This window comes from Perna viridis, chromosome 13, assembly GCF_037379345.1.
Source record: "Perna viridis isolate PV_CMFRI_1.1 ecotype Kerala chromosome 13, ASM3737934v1, whole genome shotgun sequence".
Taxonomy (NCBI): Eukaryota; Metazoa; Mollusca; class Bivalvia; order Mytilida; family Mytilidae; genus Perna; species Perna viridis.
Window position 1 is genome coordinate 11,582,560 of NC_142457.1, and position 21,018 is coordinate 11,603,577.

At 30.5% G+C, this 21,018-nt stretch overlaps 1 protein-coding gene across 2 annotated transcripts in view; it reads right to left on the minus strand.

Moving 5' to 3' along the window:
• LOC148599578 (uncharacterized) overlaps positions 1-17,921 on the minus strand; it is a 43,034-nt gene extending 25,113 nt beyond the window's left edge. The window contains exons 1-2 of one of the 2 annotated variants that reach the window (XM_088558042.1): positions 17,773-17,921; positions 4,065-4,267 (exon numbers count right to left, since the gene is read on the minus strand). In XM_088558042.1, coding sequence (XP_088414168.1) covers positions 4,065-4,243 — 179 coding nt within the window. In that variant the 5' untranslated portion in view covers positions 4,244-4,267; positions 17,773-17,921. Of the gene's footprint in view, positions 1-4,064; positions 4,268-9,192; positions 9,552-17,772 lie in introns of those variants that run through there. The other variant, XM_088558041.1, reaches the window with a different exon arrangement.
• Between the last annotated feature and the right edge of the window lie 3,097 nt (positions 17,922-21,018).

The window sequence follows — 21,018 nt, forward strand, 5'->3', positions numbered from 1 at the left end:
TCAATGAGTTACTCGTGTCTACGTCGTTTTGCGTTTCTGTCCTTTGACAAAATATGCATTATTCAATCTAATCCAATCAAAGTGTAATATGACGCATTTTAACGTTTTAACAGAAGGTCTAAATATAATATCAAAGTGACAACTGATATCTTAATCCATTTGCATCGATATTTTGAAATAAAACCATGGATTAAAACGAATATTTAATTGAAACATTAGCAAAGCACCGTGTTTTTTTTTAATAGTTGTCTGAATTAGATGTTTAGTAAATTGTGCAATTAAGTTTAATTACAATGAAAGCATTTTTTAAAATAAAAAATAAAGATCAATTTGGCAGATAGTGTTTCTGAATATACATATATTAAGCCAAGCTTAACGTGCCACAAAGCAATATACAGATTTTCAATACTTGGCTATATATTAATTATCAAGTGTGTATGTCTTATTAATATAATTTTCATGAATGGACTGTTCAATATCTTTTGAAGTATTTGGCTAGCGCACTTTTGCTTCCCTCTTCAAAATGTGTATCTACCCGGCATATCAATCAGAAAAAATCTACATCCATAGATAATTGTCAAAGCAGAAATTCTAGTTGTCTAGCAAGTATTTTTCATGTTTCATTGGATAGATTAATTTATTATCAATTTCATCTTTAAAGTGGAAACAGTTTTGCACTACGATATACACTTTTGACAATTTTATTCAAAAGACCCGACCATGCAAGTTGATTAATGCTTCATTCCTGCTGTATTTGCATAAATGTCTTTTCATAAATTAAAACAAAATAACAATACACTACAACAAATTCCTGCACAGCACCTGTACAATTCTCGAAAATCATTCTGTGTAGCTGTAATAGTATTAAAGACACAATTTAACCGGCCCAGCAGTCTGATCAAAATTTAAAGGTCCCTGAATAGGGTGTTTCAGTTGTAAGTCAGAACATACATTCACCTGTGTTTTTTGTTTTTGTTTTGTTTTTTGTTTTTTGGTTTTTTTTGGTCAAGGAAATAATTGAGATACCTGATGTATGTGAAACTGAATTAGTTTGCAATCCATACAATATTACATATTCTAAAACAATATATAATATATAATATGTCTTCTGAAACGAAAAACGTTAAAAAAAATAACGTATAATATGGTCATTTTGTTTTAAAAGGCCTTGCCTATAGAGGAATATCGATCCCTTGTTCGATGTACATTGCATGACTCGATGAATGATAAAAATACACTTGCCAAAAGTCTATGCCAGCAAAACAGAAATAAAAACGGATAATTCAAACTCAAACTAACAAACTTGTGTTTTAACTAATTATTACATTAAAACACTATTAAAGTGTCTGGTTCTGCTGTATTAGCTCCCAATAAAAATGATGATTTATTAATTATGCTTAACAGCGGTATGACTTTATAACAGTTACGGTTTTAATCAAAATAACCCAATGTATCATTAAAATTAAGCATACTTAACACCTGAGGCGAGCTATCAAATGAAGAATTAATTCTAAATATTGATGTTATGTTTAGGCAGTGAAAATGGAGATGCAATGCACTACCGATTAATAAAATGCAAATACTGTGAGTAAATGCTATGATACGGTATAGAAGGAGACGTTAAATCGACTATTAATCTACAATAAAATGGAGGCTAAAACATAGACGAAATAAAGAGTCTCGATTCAAATTTTACTCATAAAGTTCATTAAAACTGAGTAAAATGATTTGGTTGATGTGTTTATCTAAATATATATTTAAACTCATCTACATGTTTTATTATACCAATGATAACCTAATAAATTGTGAAAGAACAGTTTAGTCATTTAGGACAAATTAAGAACTGAGGGGACCATGATTCTAAGGGAAATCAAAAGAACGCAAAACAAATAACATGATATTACTAAAATATCGCGTATAAATGAGCAACTCGAACTCCATTATATCCTGGCAGCATGGACATGGTGCACAAGTATGGTAAATATCATACCCACCGAGGTATTTATTATTAGGTTTAGTCGGGGTAGGGGAAAGAGGAAAGGAAAACTATGGTAAGCAAATTGGTGCAAACGGAAACAAAAAATTGAAAGATCAATTAAATTGATACACACAAACACAACAATCAGTTCACCATAAACTTTAAGGATGTGCTGAAATCCTAAACTTAAATAATCAACGATCCAAGGGAATTTGGTGAAACCACGAGAGTTTTCATCAATAAATACAAAAAATCATTCATTCTACAGAGTAATAGTGACACTGTTTCACAGGTTTGTATTCGCTTTATTAGTAGATATGAAATCAACAATTTTTCTTAAAAAAAAGCTCCCAGTCCATAAAGGGAAAAAAAAACAAAAACAAAATAACCAGATTATAAGGATTAATTTATTATTCATCGAAATCGTTGCTGTTTTGAACTATATTAATTGTTATTGTATGCATGCATAGATGACCCATTCTGATATTGGATTTGTATTTACCATAATTTAAGAGCATTGTGCACGATCTGGATGGTGTAAATTGTCAAGTTTAATAAAGCATGTATAGTTCTTGATTTGAAATAACGCTGTTGTAGTCAGAACAATGCAATAACAGTTTAATATGCACATTTTCATAGCAATTTCTCAATACATTAACGCTCAGATTTGCTCAATTTCAAATTTTGAATAATTGAAAAATGCTAAATCTGAAAGGCCTTTGTATGCATCCTAAACCTCTTATTATTACACTCGGTCGAGCTATACAAAATTATTTCATGGAAATTGAGTTACATGTGTACAAAGGAAAGAAATAAAATTTGTCCTTCATCTTCATTTTATCACTTTGCCATATTCTGTTATGTTCGTATTGGATCATTTGTGTGAACTTTTCAATGGCTTATAATCTAAATATTTTGGTAAATAACCCTTTATATAGGATTTGGACTTTAAAATAGGGATTAGGTTAGTAGGTATTGGGGTTTGTTATTATGTTTTTCAATAGAAATCGTAGTTCTGAATTTGATTGAGACGAGGTTTTCAGAGGATCAAAATAAAAGGTATCGAGATGGTACTGATATGTCTTTAGAAAAAAATATAAATGATTTATGGAGGTAGATCTAGGGTAAGGGACATTGAAATCTCTTGAAATCAGTGATATGTTTGTTTCATATTCAATTAACTGAAGCCTATCACGCTTTCATTTGAAACAGAATGACATCAATCCAAGTTACTTTGATGCTTACATGAGATTGGTGTAAAATTCTGAATACAAATGTTCCTATGATGTGTAAGAGTTGTGTCTCTTACCCTAGGTCTACCTCCTTAAAATTGAAAAAAGTCATTTGAGTATTAAAAAAAACACACAATAAATACGTGGAAGTCGGACAAAAAGTATGTTATAAAATAAATTGGGCTTTCGCAGAAGCTTGATGGTAGTTTTTTTAATAAAATTAATATTAATTTAAAACCAAAATGAAATAACATGAAATACTGTAAATAGGTATGTTCTAAGGTATGTGTCAATTGAAAAGACCGATAAAATAATATATTCTATCAGGTGTTTCCTTGGTTTCTTAGTTATCATTTCATCTTCCGATGTACAGTCGCTTCTCCAAAGCTTTTACTCACACTACCTTTTCAGTTATTAACAACACCAGTTTATACATATTTGAACAGTATTACTGATATAGTTTTACAGATTTGCAGTGATCATAGTCGAATCACTTGAGGCACAACTTATCAATGTGCGGAGGGAAACGAAGTATAACGGAAAGTAGTTATTAAATATGTATGGTTGTATGCAATGAGTCAATTATTTTAATTTCTCGAAATCAATTATCTCGCAATTAACAAATAGTACTTCAAAATAAAGTTTATAAACTAATGCTTTGTTATTCTTTAACATGTATTTGAATTGAACGAAGAATCTTTAAAATAGTAGTCCGTAGGAGTTTCCAGGCCAGCGTCAGTTTATTATAGCTCACGTTTTGCACATAATTAAAAAAAAAACCGTCCTCCAACAAAAAGGGGTTTTCTACTCTCTCCCGTTGGAACCGCCAATGAATAGCTAGTGTAATTACTTACTCTTTATCTATATCTTCCAGGTAATCTGTTAATGAAGGATCTGTTCGTTTACCAAACCCATGTCCCATTCTGTCATGTACACCTGCTAAAAATCCTCGTTTATGCCGTATCAATCCTGGTGCACTATCTACGATAACAACCCATAAACTAATTAAGGCAAGTACTCCACAGAATCGCATGGTTAAGTGTCTTTCTTGTTATTTCTGAAAAAAAAATAAACAAGTTCTAATTACATGTTTGGAAATGCTCACTTATTTACAACCACGAGTTAAACAGAACAACATATTTGGTTGATTGTCATTGTTAAACGATTTAAAAAAAAATAATACAAAATTTGGATCTACAAATGAACTGCTATTGTTCAAATCAGATAATTAAAAGTATACATAAAATATTGTTTGCTCTTAGTTAATTTTAGTACAAACTGAAATGTATTTTGGTAACCAATTAATAAATAAATAAAATACATTAAGGATAAATTTAGAAATATTTGAATCGAGATCCATACATTGTGTATTATTGGTCATGGTATTGCATTATTGTTAGTGTGATTTAAAATCTTCTTGGTTACATAGGGACACACAGAAATATTCAGGGTCAAAAATGTTCTAATACTCAGAAAGGGAGGTGATTGATACATTTAAAAAACCCTCACAAAACTACTTCTTGTTCTAATTCCGCAATATTGACCGACCATATACATGTAGTCAGTCTTGGGGAAAACAATCTTTATTCGGTGGGTTTTCTACACGAGCACTAACATCTTCTACAGACAGTTTCTGTATTTTGGTATGGAATGGTACTTACATTTCCTGTATTTTTGTATGGAATGGTATTTACATTTTCGTTTTAACAGGAATCAGGTGAATATTGACTTTGGTTCTAGAAAAGCAGAGGACGCTTACCCTACCGATGCACCTGGGCCATACTCCAAGTTTTTAGTTGAGTCCGAGTTGCTCATTTGCTTTTGTTACTTTGTATGTGAGATTTTAGTTACTTTATGTTCTTTGTTGTGTATGTCTGTTTTCCATGTCTGGTCTTTGTCCCTGGATTACATTCTGTTGATTACTGCTATAACTTTAGTTCCTTTGATTACTGTTTGCATATGTACCTATTTATGTTTACTTGTAATTGGTTATTCACAAGATATATTATCAATAATTCGCGTACTTTCCAGTTAGATTGCAGATGTACTCAGATGAGTCACAACATTATTTTTATCCATATTGAAAAAAAGTTCTGTGCTGCAAATAAAGATTTTACCAAACTGATTGTACTTGAAGGAAACTATAAAAGATATAGTTTGAATTGTTATTATAAACTAGCTGCCAAAAACTCAAGACGATATGCACTTATTCCACATAACAGCTGATAACAAAGCCTTAAAGTCAATCTTACTATATGTAAATATAATTGAAAGATAACGTACAAACAGTATTACCACGAATATATCTTTTGAAGACTTTTTATGTGCTTGTGTACTATTGCTTCCGAGTGTTATAGGTTAACTGTGGATTGAAACAAAAATGATCGTTTTTAGAAAGCTTTTTAGATTATCGGTAATTAAACAAACAGAAACGCTACTGATGGACTATTTGAAACTTGCCCCCTGATTCATAGAATCACCTTTGGTTAATTAAAATTATCGAACTCTCCTCGCGGGAATTAAATGTCAAAATATGATTGTTTTGATGAAAAACAAACATTTTTCACTTCAAATTGTCTCTCAAAAATATCCATATAATGTCTATTCAATTGATATATAATTACTTGGAGCTTTGGACTCGATAATCAGTCACAATGTCATGAAATATTATTTTCATTACAGCTTTTCAGATCATTATTTTTCTCAATCTAATGACGGGGGCGTTCATTGAATGTGATCTAGAGTATTTAAAATATCAAAAGAATTTAACACTCTAACCTTTTTCACATAACAGAAACTTGTTAAATTGATAGTTGAGATTAAGTTAAATTAAAGTTGTATTTAGTTTGTAAGTTAATTCATAAACCAAGCAATTTTTGTTACTATTTTTGTAAACCTGTAATTGGATGTGAGTGATGCGAAAATTACACGGTATTCAAGATAGTCATTATCTATATGAATGGTCATACTGGAATGAGTTATTTGTTTGTAGTAACTATAGTATTGTTAAATACAAGTATTATTTTTTTTAAATATATTATACTCGTAATCAGTGTATTAATTTACATAAAACCTTCAGGAAAAATATTTCATAACAACAGAGACTAAACTGACTGTAGCAAAAGCAGTAGGATATGTATGACTCGTCACGTGAGTCCGTGGTTTTATGTGAATGAGACCTCATTTACCAATCAAATGCAGTAATATACGGTATTAACAGATCATTGAGCTCAATTTTATTAGCAAAGCATCTTTTCGTGTATAAATATCGATAAAAATGACAAATATGTAGTTTTGCATGATAAAAATGTTAAGAGAAGCATAAGATAAAACAATTTGCATAGTTATTCAGCGTTACGAGATCCTGGGCGTAAACAATAAAATGCAGACGGAATGGGTCTTCGGATTGCATTACGTTCTACACCAGAAATTCCGGAAAGGAAATAAGGAAAATATAATGAAGCTTACAAGCCCTATAAAGTCTTAGGACGTACTAAAGAACAAACTAAGGGGAGGGGATTGGGTAAGCAGAATTATTCTTGAAAAGAAAAAGTCATGTAAAATAAAGAACATTTAAATTTCAATCATATTAAAAAAAGGCCTGAAAAAAATTTGAAATTGAATCCAAACGAAAAAAATATAGACTCTTTGTCTTGTTATATACTCCTCCTGCTACCTATCGAATGCCTTGTGAAGTGACAGGGGAATACTATTTGTGATGTGATATATGGTAATCAGTTATCGTAATTAGACCAATATAGAGGTGTGTCACAATTCCTCTTCCCTACACGCATTTGTACTCTCCATATGCGATGACCAGAGCTCTTTTAAGTATAGCTGAATAACAGGAAATCATTGGATATTATCTAATATGATTATTGTAAACGCACGCGTACATGTTATATTCAATGCAAACTTAATGGATCAACATTTAAATCGGTAGTATGAATGCCTTCTTACACAAAGGGAAATGGAAATTCTAACTTGAACGCATATTTGAACATAGAAAATATTGATTTTGGATTGAAAATATATTGCAATAATGTACTATTCTTAAAAAAAACAAAACTACTGACATAAAATTGCAATAGTGATAGCTTGTATAATGGATTTTAAAATACTGATGCGGGAGTTTTTTTGCAAATATTGAAAATCACATTTCCGACGAAATTGCAACAAATAATACACAAAAAATCTCTTAATTAACATCGTATGTCGGAAACTGAGTTTAATACAAATCAACACTCTGTAGATTTGATAGTATTTCTAAAAATAAAAGTGTAATTTGGAAGCAGTAGTGTTATTTTCAACATTTGTGACAATTTAAATATATTTGTAACTTTTTTTATTTGTCTATTACGATCTACATGTCAATTTTCCATTGAGGCTGGGAAATGATTTATATACACGATAGAGTATACTTTGCAGACATTACATGTACTTTTTAAACTTAAGTAAACTAAATTTTGTTTACGAAATGAACGAAGTCGATTTGTTCATTAGACTTCTGTAACGTATTGTTTCGTTGGTGTTTTTCGTTATCTTCGCGCAATATAACCCAATGATAAATTGAAAAATTCTGCAATTTTAATCTATAAATTCTCATTTATATCCACGAAACGTTACGGTCAGCAAGGACATACTAAAATAAGTCTTTCATATTTTCTTGATAGTCTAGGAATGGAATACAATTGACAAATGAAATGCTGTATTGTTAAGAGAAATTTGTCTAAATGCAATTATGTTGTTCAGGAAAACAAGCATCACTTGATAATTATCCTCTTGAAATATGTGTTGTTTGAAACCAATTAAAAGTACATTAATCATCAGTGTTTCAAGAATTACTTGTACAGTACATCTTTATGAAATTTGTCGTGTATTCATAATTGAATTTTTACTATGCTCGTGAAATTGTCGCATTTGTAAATATTTGATACGTATGGGTTATGGCAGCAATAGATGTACATGTTTAACTTATTTTTTACTCTTATTGTTGTTTTTTAAGTTTGCGTTGACGAATAGGATAATGAACAGTATGCGCTTAGCGGCCAGAGGTAAAATTGCGAAAAAAATCTATGATAGCCAGTTTAACTAACTCTTGCCATTGTTGAGCGTTCGATAAATACAGAATAACGAATGTTTGAAAATCGAGAAAGAAATCGTCACAGGTAAGGCGAGGTGATCGAGATATTAAAATTGACGTTGTTTTGTTAATCGGCGAAGTCACAGTTGATTGACGTACCGTTATCATTGACAATAGTCAATGTTTTTAAGTAATTACCTGATACAGAAAATATCAGGGAGCCAGGACAGTTAAAAAACAATAAAATTGACAAAAAATGCAACAAATATTTATATTATTAACAATTCTAGCCATAACTTAGCTAAGTATTGTCTGCTGGCTAGGTACAGATTATTACTTTATTTTTTCTTAGAATCTGTCGGTTATCAAATTTAGAAGTAAAATCTTCTGAACCATGTTTGATAGTAAAATGGCTTAAGGGCATATTTCAATATTTTTTACCTTAAATCAGCTCAATATTGCGTTCCGAATAGGATAATTTCTTGTGTGAAACCGAACATACTTAAACAAAACAAACTAACCATGAAGGACAATTTTTACATATTAACTTTTTTAATGATTAACTAACCTCTGACTTTTGATATAAAACTTTGTTGTTAATTGCGCTATTTAAATTATTAACAGTTTCCAAAATATATCATGATTGTATCGATGTAATTCTATAACTTTTAATTTAGTTTTAATGTACCTGATTATATGAATTAAATGATGTACAATTCTGCACGTGCACGTTTGCTTTTGTTATAGTGCATAATGTTTAATTAGATATTAACTCACTGAGTTAACTTCATTCCTTGTATAGTTATTTATCTAGAAATAAGTGAAATTATTTACTTTAATGTTTCAAAAATTTGATTACTATTTTAAAAAAAAAAGTAATGATAAAAGATAATACTTACCGCACCAAACTAACGGAAAGGTTTAAACGACAGAAACCTCGAAAACTGATCAGATTTTAAAAACTTAGTAATGTATATCTCACACGAAATTAAAGTATTTTCTTAGTTTCTCCACGGACTAATAATTAAATTTGAATATGCCTCCGTGTTATAACTTGTCGTTATTGAAAACTAAATGTTAAATCACTGGTTACACGTGCTTTTGTAATGTCACAAATAACAGTCATCTTTCTGAACGCACATTTTCAAAAATGAGAAATTAATTATTTAATTCGTTTTAATGGACTTCAGGTTTAACTACGTGCTATCCCAAAGAAAAATTTAAATTGTAACAATACCAAATGTTTGTTAAATACTTTAAGCTTCTCATCAACCAATCGATATAAGCGTATTAATTGAATCCTCGTTTTGGATGTTTGACACGGTACTGCTTTTATTGATACTACGCATTTTGTGATTGGTCAAATTATTAGCGTCTGTGACGTTAACGGGAGTGACTTCATTCAGTAAAGACAAATTTGATACCGCGAACGTAGGTTTTTAAGGATGCTTTTTGTGGTTCTATTTAACGAGGTAATTTAGTGCAATTTAGAATATTGAGTTACCCGATGTCTGAAAATGGTACATCACACAATTATGTACGTTGGTAATAAAAGTGAAAAAAATTTTAACCAAATATATTTTAGGAATGATCTGAATTCCAAACGTGGTGCGATTTCCGTATTTTAAGGACAATTAAAGATTTATTAGAATGATAATCCTTATGCCAACACATATTGGAAATTTCATATTGTAAATGCTATACTTAAATTGATACAATAAGATATGGAATTCGCAGAATAAACTTATATGATTTTTATTGTTATAATGTTAATAAGTTCTTTTCTTTAAATCTTCATCAAATTTATAAAAAATTCCGAAAATATCTAAAAATAAACATGTAGTAAAACGTTACACGAAATAAACTAAGGATGAAGGTGCACCATTTAACAAAACAGACGTAAAAACACGAAGTAAAAACAAAATGTACTATTACAACATGACAAAACTGTTTTAAGAACACTGAAATTCGTAAATTCATCTATGCCCCTCGCCTTAAGGGACATAGCAGCAGAAGAAACAAACCAAAAAGACAAGAAAAAAAAAAAAAAAAAAAAAACACGAGACACAAGACACAAAACACAATAAGTTAAAATTACAAACAGAACCTTACGTTTAATATGTTTGAACACTTTTTTAAAATTTACAATTGTTGATGTTATGGATATTTTTAAAGTTGTTTGAAGGAAGCATACATATTTGCCGACGGGAAGGGCCGGTCAATTTAAACGTGCATATCCCATTCTTATGAATGCTGCTAGATTCCTTTAAAGGCTTTTACCTTAATAGTATCAGATGAAGAAGAATAAGTCAATGCTAACTATCAATCACATTTCGAACGCTGCGAATGTTAATCTTAAAAAAACTTTTGAAGTAACACCTCCATAAAATTATTGAAATTTGTTCATAGGTAAGTAAATAGGTAATAAGACAAATTAATTAGGCAGGTTAATTAAACCGAAACCTGACCGATTTTCAGTAATTGACTGGTCAACCTATTGATTTTACAAATAACCACTGTAATAAATGAGCTTTAAAATAATTTTCATATCATCTGGGTGTCGTTAGAATATACATAATTGATTTAGTGAAAATAATATCCTATCGAAATAGTTGTAATTTCGAGGAGTTGTTAATTATCAATTTGAATAGATGTTAAAGAGACCTACTGGGAGTTTGGGAAAATCCCACAATGATGAGTTGATACACAAATATAAATCTATGAGATAACAGAAAAATAATAAAATAAAACACAATTAAAACTATATTCACACATAGAAACCATGAAACAATTTTTTTTTCAAATTTTGCAATATTTCATACTTTTTGTAAAAGTAATTCAAGGACATTTTCGCTAAAAATTGAAGACTTCATGGATTATTTTGTCATTTACCACCACGGCAAGTATTTTCAAAGGTATGATAAACATAAACTGTTTTGAAAACAGACATATCAAAAATTTAATATATGGACAAAATGATATAATCCAACAACTACTAACACATGAAAAACACATAATAAATGGACACGTGCTCTTAATACACTATGAACATAGTGTTCCCAATAATCAAAACAAATAAAATTTGATCTTGCAAACAATTGTTCAATATATGTTATATTATTGGGTAATTGCATGAATACTGGTGAATATTGTCGCGAGCAGAATATTATTTTGCACGAGCTTGCGAGTGCAATATAATATTCTGTGAGGGACAATATATACCAGTGTTCATGCAATGACCCTTTTATTATATAGTAATATATATTTCAGTTAACATTATACTAATTTGTTGGATATAATGCATTTTACCACGTGGTATGTGTTTTATTGCACTAGTTCAAATATGATGCATAATAAATATATGAACTAGTGCAATATGAATTTATGATTGTTTGCTAAATTGTAGTAAAATTGAAAGGAATGCATTTGTTCTTTGTTAATATGCGTCAAGGTCACTGGCATAGTTTCGATGCTCCGGTGTTCATTTTTCTGAACGAGATACTTTTACAGCAGTTTTAAGTCATTTTTTGTACAATTTACAGTATATTTCTTTTTCTGCTTGTCTATAAAGCCTTTGACTCCTTGTCGGTCAACTTCTAATACAGCATTTTTTGCCTCCTCTTGTGGTATTTCTTCCAATTCCGTATTTTGTAACAACTGTCAATATCCCAATCAGCCATTTTTTTTTAGCAAACGACAAAAGTGCAATAATTTTTAAAAACATATTCGGAGCGTCTCCGATTTTTTTTCGGATACGAATGAAAGTTTTCATGCAAATACCGGGATATATTGCATGCTTTGCTTTCTATTGATTTGAATAGGAAAATATTTATTACTATATAATAACATGAAATTCACTAGCCTTCATGCTTACTTTTATTCAAACTGAGCTATCGTACAAGGTACAAACATGATCTATAAGTAAAACAAACGAAATGTCAGAAAACACGATTTTTATAGGACTTGTGTCAAAACCGTTTTTACATTTTATCATTTACACAACTTCCGGTACAAATAATGTTTCAATTGATTCTAAATCAAATCCATTTTACCAATAAAACAAGGTTCTTTGAAATTATTAAGCTTCCGCAAATATCAGTTTTCCATTGGAAAATATTGTTATGTATTCACAGAAATTTACAACTGAAATTGATGAGTTCCACCTAAGTAGTTTCAAATGACGAAATTTCAGTTTAAGTTTGCTCAATTAATCTACATGAGCAAAGCAACAGGGAATAAAGGCTTGTTTACATAATTGTTTTCTATCATTCTGAGTATTTGTAAATTAGAGAAAATTGTTCCTAAATTTGAAAATGGCTATTTATTCTTCGATTTATAACTTGTAGCATTTTGATTTTAATGCCTTAGCAAGGGTAATGCACTACACGGAACAGGAAATGTATGGGTTATCGGGTTATTCTGTACTTTGAGGATACAAATGTGGATGAATTAGATTTGTCGAACATGCGTATGTGCAGTTTGTTTTCAACCGAAACGTGTAATATTGTTTTTAAAAGACGAAATTTCGGAACCATGAAGTCTTTAAAACTAACTGATGGATCTGATACATGATTCTGTTTATATTGTGTTATACGGATTGTATTTTAATGATAATTTCGTCTGCATTATTACCCCAGTTTCTTTACGTTAAGGAGGTGGACCTGGGGTAAGGGACATCACTGTTAAAATCATTGATATGTTTGTATCATATTAAATTTCACCAAAGCCTTTCAAGTCTTCCTTTGAAATAAAATGAAATCAGTCAAAGTCACTTTAATGCTTCATGAGATTGATGTAAAATGCTGAATACAAACGTTCCAACGATTTGTAAGAGTTGTGTCCCTTACCCTAGATCTATTTCATTAATTTAAAATTGTGTTACATGTATTGTCCACCGTAATGCATAAATCATGGTAGTGTTATGGTATAGGTATTGCACTCCTTCTAAAATATATCAAATGAAATTATAAACTTGTATTACATTAACAAGGAATCAAGATTTTATTTTTGTTTTATTTACAAAGACAGCAAATTGTATCATTTGTTAACCTTCTCCGTCGGCGTCTGTTGGTTCTTTGTGTGTGTGTGGTGTTCATTCAATGATATGACAATAATGAATTTATTACCACTTATACTGCAACATTGATAATATCACAACTTGTTGAACTAATACCACAAATACAATGACAAATACTTAAGTATCTGAATTTGTAAGTTTCCATTTTTTGCTTTTCCATGCTGAAATGATTAGATATAAATATAAACTATGTTTTTTTCATCAGCCTGAACATAATCAAAATTTATCACAATTTACAATATAAAGCCTGTTAATGTTTGAATAGATGTCTGTATCAAAATCATTTTGCACGGAGTTCTCTATGTGTCTTTATGAAATTGATTTCTCTTGTTATATACGCGATAATGGACGGTATTATTTTGATGGTGTTGGGTCACTTTCCCGGGGTTAAGTGTTACATGACTTTGAAGTCAATCCTGAAATATTACACCACATCCAATTTGTGATAGAAGTAGTCAAATGGAAAAAATGGATCATACATTCATTTATGAATAAAATTGTTATAGATTTGGATATGGAAAACTTGTTGTAATGTCTGCTAGTGAGATTGTTATATACACGAAGTTATGTTTTAAGATGTTTTAAGTTGTAACTAAGCAGTTATTATATAACACATTCACGCTGTCAAATTTTCATATAATCATTTAATGATTTATTCAATATTCTTTAAATTGCGAGTTTAAGCTTAACGTTGATGCAAATCTTTATTTAAATGCTGCATTTCAATAGAAACATTTTGATTTTCTATCAAGAGAGTACTACCAAATCGCTGCAGTAGTTTCATTTGTTGATGACACAAGTAGATATGAATAAGACAAAGCTAACATATATTTATAGTACAGAATAGTGAAATTATAACTTCAGAGTCGAAGATCTTGCAACCATATTATATTCATTGTTTGTGTATGCTAAAGTGATTAACAAATGTACTACAGGAAACCATGTTTAATCTTAACTTTGTTTAAACTTAAAATTTGATTTACTGACAAAGTAGACTGAGTGTAAACAATACCATAATATGTATATACATATTTCTTAAATGTGAATATCAATAAGATTAAGTAATATGCTTTACGTATGTTAAAAATACATCGATTCTGGTGTTAAAATATAACGTGTAATTGCAGTTACGCTTTAGATTGTTTCAGAAATCAATGGTGTATGCTTTTCAGTGCTTCTAATTGGAAAGCGTTGAGGTCCCCGCTCTTTAAATCGGACGCCTGTACTGATATTTGATAGTGTGAACGTCTGTTCTCTTAATCACGTGCACCTGAATTGGAGAGTATTCGTGCTGTTAACAGCTGTTCCGAGTTTATATCGTATATATGTCCCTGTTTTTTGTGATAGTGTACACTCTTGCATTTCGCTTGTACTGAGTGTCGGTATGAAGTTAAAGTTTTAGTATTGTTATTAAATGTTCCTTTTTACTTTTATCGTATGGCTTTTACCTGTGAAGTACAATTGTAATTATTTTCGTATTACAAAAAATCACCATAAATAAATTGCATTGGTTTGAGTTTCGTTGTTAACAATGAAGTTGTTATTACTACTACTTATCACAAATTATGATATCTACATCAATTGACTTGGATCTAAATATAAAATGTAATATAATAAGAAAAAAATAGCCATTTGTAAATTAAAATTAAGGAAGGTTGAATTTAATAATTTTGGTATTATGAATCCTTCTGATTGCATTAATGGAATCTTCACTGATGTATGAATTTTAAGTCAACTTGTTTATAGTAGACTACACATGTACTTTCAATTGTTCTTTATTTCTCTATATGTTTGTGGACATTGGTTTTGCAAAGTATCGTGATTGTATTTTAAACACTGCCGTTTTCCCCCTAGCTAAGTGGCAAAGACAATTTGTCAATGTTATCGTACGTCATCATCACCCTAACTATGTGATAATGATAATTCGATAGAATAGAATAACGCCCTATCATTGCCGTATCATTATATGCATTTTAATGTAAATATTTTTTTTTCTCAAAAGTTACATATTTAAAGACGCGATAGATTGTTTTTTAAAAGAGCGGAACATAAACAACGTAGTCATGCAAAGCTATCATAAGTCCGTAAACCAAGCCATCCTCAGAACACTTTGTAACCTTTAACCTTTCCCATTCATCAAATTATGGTTTTATATTCATAGGCTCCCACCTTTTTAAATTGATTTATATTGTACTACATAACAGTGATTAGCCACTTAAATAGTAAGAAACAATAACTTATTCCAAAAGGAAAATTTGCTCTTATATTAATATCCGGATGGGAAGTCGGCAATACTTCTCCGGATATGCTTGTTCCGGAATTGATCAATATTATATTTGTTCTTCAAATCAATGCCTACACTAAAGTCTTTGAAGCTTCAACCAATTAATCACATAATGAAGATGATTGGCTAAAAAGGATCTCGTGCTGTAAAAACCATTAATAACACATGACAGATGCTTTTCAGTTTCATTCTTGTCGACCTTTGATTCAACGCTGCTACGAGGCAGATTAATTTTTAGTTTCGGATTATTTTGAAGGTACGATTATTTATTTTTGTACTTGAATGCGTTGTCATATTTTTTTAAATACAGTAATACGTCCATCAGTGGTTTTATTGATTATTTTGGGAAGGATATTTTAAATTCTTTCAGGCAGACAAATTATCTTATTGGCATTAATTATTCAACGGTTATATGAAAAAATCACCGTTACAGTAACGAATTTAAAAACCAGAAGGTTATTTGACAAAAGGATTTTATAGATTTTTTTAGATAATAACACAATTATTGAACATTAAATAGAGCTTTAAATGAACGCTCAAAAGAAAACTAAATTTCGCACGACTTTAAGGGTCGATCATTGCGAACAAAATTTTCAAGGTATACATAAATATATATATGTATTAAAATACTTTAACCAACTATTTTCAACACTGAATATTTACAATATTTCAATTAGTGCTGTAATTAACGATTATACTAAAGTTGTTCCTTTTGTTATGCGTTGTTATTCTAATCTCTGGACATTGGTGAAATTTAACAAGTTTAAGGAGGTAGACAGATTGGAATAAAAAATATATACATTTGACTATATGGACTCATAAAACAACTAAATAACAAAAAAAAAATTGTAGCCTTTTGAGAGTGTATCACATATAACAAAATGTTCATGATTCTCAAAAAGACCAATAAGTAATATGTATTTGTTTTTCCTTTTATTTTAGCATTTCAGAAATATATAGTATGCGCTGTTGTTTATTTGTACAACGAGCATTTATGCTTGTGATTTTTGTAATTGAAGTTGTAGGTAACGGCACATAACTCATGCTATTCGCAAAAAAAACTTACTTTCACAATTTTATTTCAATATGTTTTTATTTTTGCAACACATCAACAAATGGTACTGAAATAATAATTACAAAAACAAAGCAAAAAAACAAAAAACAAAAAAACAAAAAACAAAAACCTTTTAATGTAGTTAAAGTATATGATACATATGTATTGCTGTTAGAGAAAAACTTATATTCCAATTTCAGTTTTTGTCGGATGTTTGTCCACTTATTCAAAGTTATCCTCTACGCTAACAGCATGACACTCGATTGGAAATGAATGTCTTCGCCATTATGTCAACACTGCCAATTAATGTGTGTTCGTGTCATTATTCGATTTTTAAGTTTATTTTGAAGGAATGTAATCGTTCTGTTACCGTGGAATTTATTACTTTTGTTTTCGAGGCCTATCAGAACTTACTCAGAGGTGTGTTTACACTTATTACATGCCATTTGGTGATCTCTATTTACTATTTGAATAATGGTTATATGATGATGCATTTGTGGCTTTTCATCTGTTCCCTTTTTTATTCCAATGTTGTTTGGTTGTGTTCGTTTTATTTGTTGTTATTTATGTATTGTTTTTTTTCTTCTAGCAAAAAAACATCCTTCAATATTGAATTAAACCCTTTATATATTAAGATTATGTAACATGGGACGGTTGTTTTCATAGGCAACACCTCCACTGTAATTTTAAAGCAAATTTAGTCAAATTATCAATCCCATGTTTTAACACTATCGAATTGAAAACTGTTTGATGTTAATATTGTGTTCATAGATATAAAATGCGCCACTCAAAATACCACCAAATTTATCAATACTAAGTTGTATCTATTTTATTTTACATCAATGCTCATCTATTGTTAACGAATTTATATCTATTAAGCATATGAGCAACAAACTAAGGAGCACCTGTATGTACTGTATGGAATAAATGGGTCTACGTCTGTTTAATGTGCCAGTAACATCGTTATTTAGCCTTATGAACCATATATTTCAATATAAAAAGGTGAACATTGAAATTTAAAAAAAAATGAATATTGAAATATTTAAAACATAGTTATTACTTACCTGCTATGATCATGAATTTACGATCCGGAAATGACAGTTTGTTCCGTCAGTGGGTCTCTCTCTTAGAATCATTCAGTATATCAAATGAGTTATCTCATCATCACAATATAGCTGTCCAAAACGATAATTGTTGATTGAACAGAAATATATAGGAGATAGAAAACAACGTGAACTATGAACTTCTTGACTAAAGAGATTAATTAGGCACTAAATACCTCATTGATTGTTGGAAAAATTGAGAAATTCGTTGCAAATTATTTGTAAATGGTTTACGCTTATTAGGTATCAATAAGCGCAATATTGATATCATTTTATATTTCTCTTTAATATTTGAAGCTATGATGCGATCAAAATCGTAAATGAAAAAGTTAAAGATCACTACATTTAATATCTGAACACAACATCGATAGGACATTTCGAAACATTTCGTGCTAAAGATGTATTTTACCAAATACTAAATATTGTGCCAGATAAAGGATACTACAGACACAGTGAAGTCAGCCTCATATCTTGACCTACACTTAGAAATCGATGGTAAAGGTAAACTATTGACCACATTTTACGACAAACGTGATGACTTTTTATTCAGAATTGTCAACTTTCCTTTCATCTGCGGCTCCTGCGTATGGAGTGTTCATATCACAACTCATACGTTATGCCAGATCTTGCCGAAACTACGCAGACTTTTTGTATCGCGCTTGAACTCTAACAAATAGGCTTCTGGAACAGGGTTATGCTGCTACAAGATTGAAGTCATCACTACAGAAGTTTTATGGTTGTCATCATGAACTGGTTATGGTGTATTCATCGGCACCATGAAAACTGATTTATTCAACGGGTTATATTTTTACTTTCCTCGTTCCTCGTTTGTCTACCCCGGACTTGACTTTTTATGAACAACTCGGCGGGTGTTTCTAGAAAAGCAGAGGACGCTTACTTTACCGGTGCACCTGGTCCATGCTCCCAGTTGTTAGTGGAGTCCGATTTGCTCTTTTACTTTTGTTACTTTGTATGTATGATTTTAGTTACTTTATGTTCTTTGTTGTGTATGTCTGTTTTCCATGTCTGGTCTTTGTCCCTGAATTACATTCTTTTGATTACCGCTATAACCTTGGTTTCCTTGATTACTCTTTGTATGTTGATTCCGCCCAGTTTGCTCTCTTAAATATCTTCATTATTTCTTTTGATAATCTTTCAGGATTATTAGATCACATATCTTCGTTATTTCCATGCTCATCCTTATAATAAATCGTATGAAATACTGTTTTGGTAATACATATTATAAAATAATAATGTTCGTTACTTGTTTCATAACATGTATAACTTGCTCTTGAAATGTTTCCGATTGACCCAATGACCCCATGATATATAAAAAATACAAATATAGAGATAAAAGCACGAAATAACATGAAAAAAAAGTTAGATGCTTCTTCATCTTTTTATTTTTTTTAAATTAATTGTCACACACGCCGATATTGGAAGGAAGGTGAGCGTGTCAGAAGTATACAGTTATGATTATTGGTATAAACTTGACGTAGAATACCACAACAGAACCTGATATCACATAGTTCAAACGTATACATTTTCTTTAAGCCCTCTCAAGATCTGTAATCTATCTTTTCATCCCGACTTAATGCCTTCAGCTGTCTATTGAAGAAAGGGATGATTACAGGGAAGAAAATTGGTCAGAACTTCGTGTTGGTCTCGGAGGAATTTGTAAGTTAACAAAAGCTCGATTATTTTCTTTCACCTAATTTCACTCTGTCTGAAAAAAGCTTTATGTTGCAATATTGTATAGTATCATTCGAATCTGTTGGTGATGGCTGCCATCCATATATATATATATATATATATATATATATATATATATATATACCACTCTATTCGCTACACTGCTCTATCGAATAAAATTATTTCAGGGAAAATAATGTTAGCACATAAGGGTCTAAAACATTCCCAACGATGTTAGAACTATCAAATTTGCCAAAAAAAAGTTTTGGTCGTTCCCTCGTAGCACTTGTACAGCTGTGACATCTATGGCAACACCGCCTACACAAAGTCCAGCGACCTAGACCTCTAGGCAAGCTAGGCTATATACAAATAGAGCTTTCGCTGGAGTGATCTAGGGCTGTAATTTAGTACACGATGTATGGTAGTACGGGACAGTTCATCTAGGTGTTATTATATAGGATAGAAAATCAAATTAATGATACATGTCACAACAAATCAATATCATACAAACGTGTCAGAATGTAACAACTCTATTCACTCCACGGCTCCATCTGATCAAATTTATACAGGGAAGATAATGTAAATAAAGAAAGGTTTTGAACAATGTTAGAACTGTTAAACTTGCAAAGCATATTTTAGTCGTACCTTCCGCAGGATTTGAACGCGTATCGCTGTGTCATCTATAGATCAAATGATACATGTCACAATAATTAATATTATACATAGGTCTCAGAATGAGGTGACTCAATTCGCTACACTGCTCCATACTACCATACATCGTGTACTTAGTCACAAAAACGATCCCGCGAAAAAGACAACTACGTTTATGTACAAGATCGTTATGCAAATGTTGTGATGCAAAATGCAAATAAAAATGAATTTAGCATCGCTCATTTATAAATTCACTCAGTAATTGTTTGTTCTATGAAGTTAACGTAAAATATCTCTTAAATCGAAAATTGAATTCAAACAATTCCCCTTAAAAATAGATTTGCTGCTAGACAACCGTCACATTATAGCCAAATGCTGTTATAGCATTTAAAAACAATAAAGCCAAATTATTTTAATTAAATCCAAAGTTTTTATAAGTTTCATAGTCACAGTGATGATACAATGTTACAAATTATAAGCATTAAATGGTCGGAAAGGATTTCTGCTTCAATTAATTTTATCTGCATCACACAGTTATAACGTCATGCAAATGTTCAGAACGACGACGTAAACACAAATATACCAACAATGTGTATAAACCAAAATTATCGAAAAGGATATGTGTTATTAATGAATTGCATGTGTTCTTGATTAATTTATTGCGACATCAATTTGTCTTTTGAACACTTCTCTGATATAATATAAACAATGTCCCAAGTTATGGGTGGAAAATGTCACCCGAAACAAATTTGGGCAGTCTGGCTTATATTATATTCAATATCATACCCTTCGTATTATGAAACTACCATTTCATTTACTACGGGAGGCTAGGGCTTGATTAAATGTTTTTTTTTTTTTTTTTTT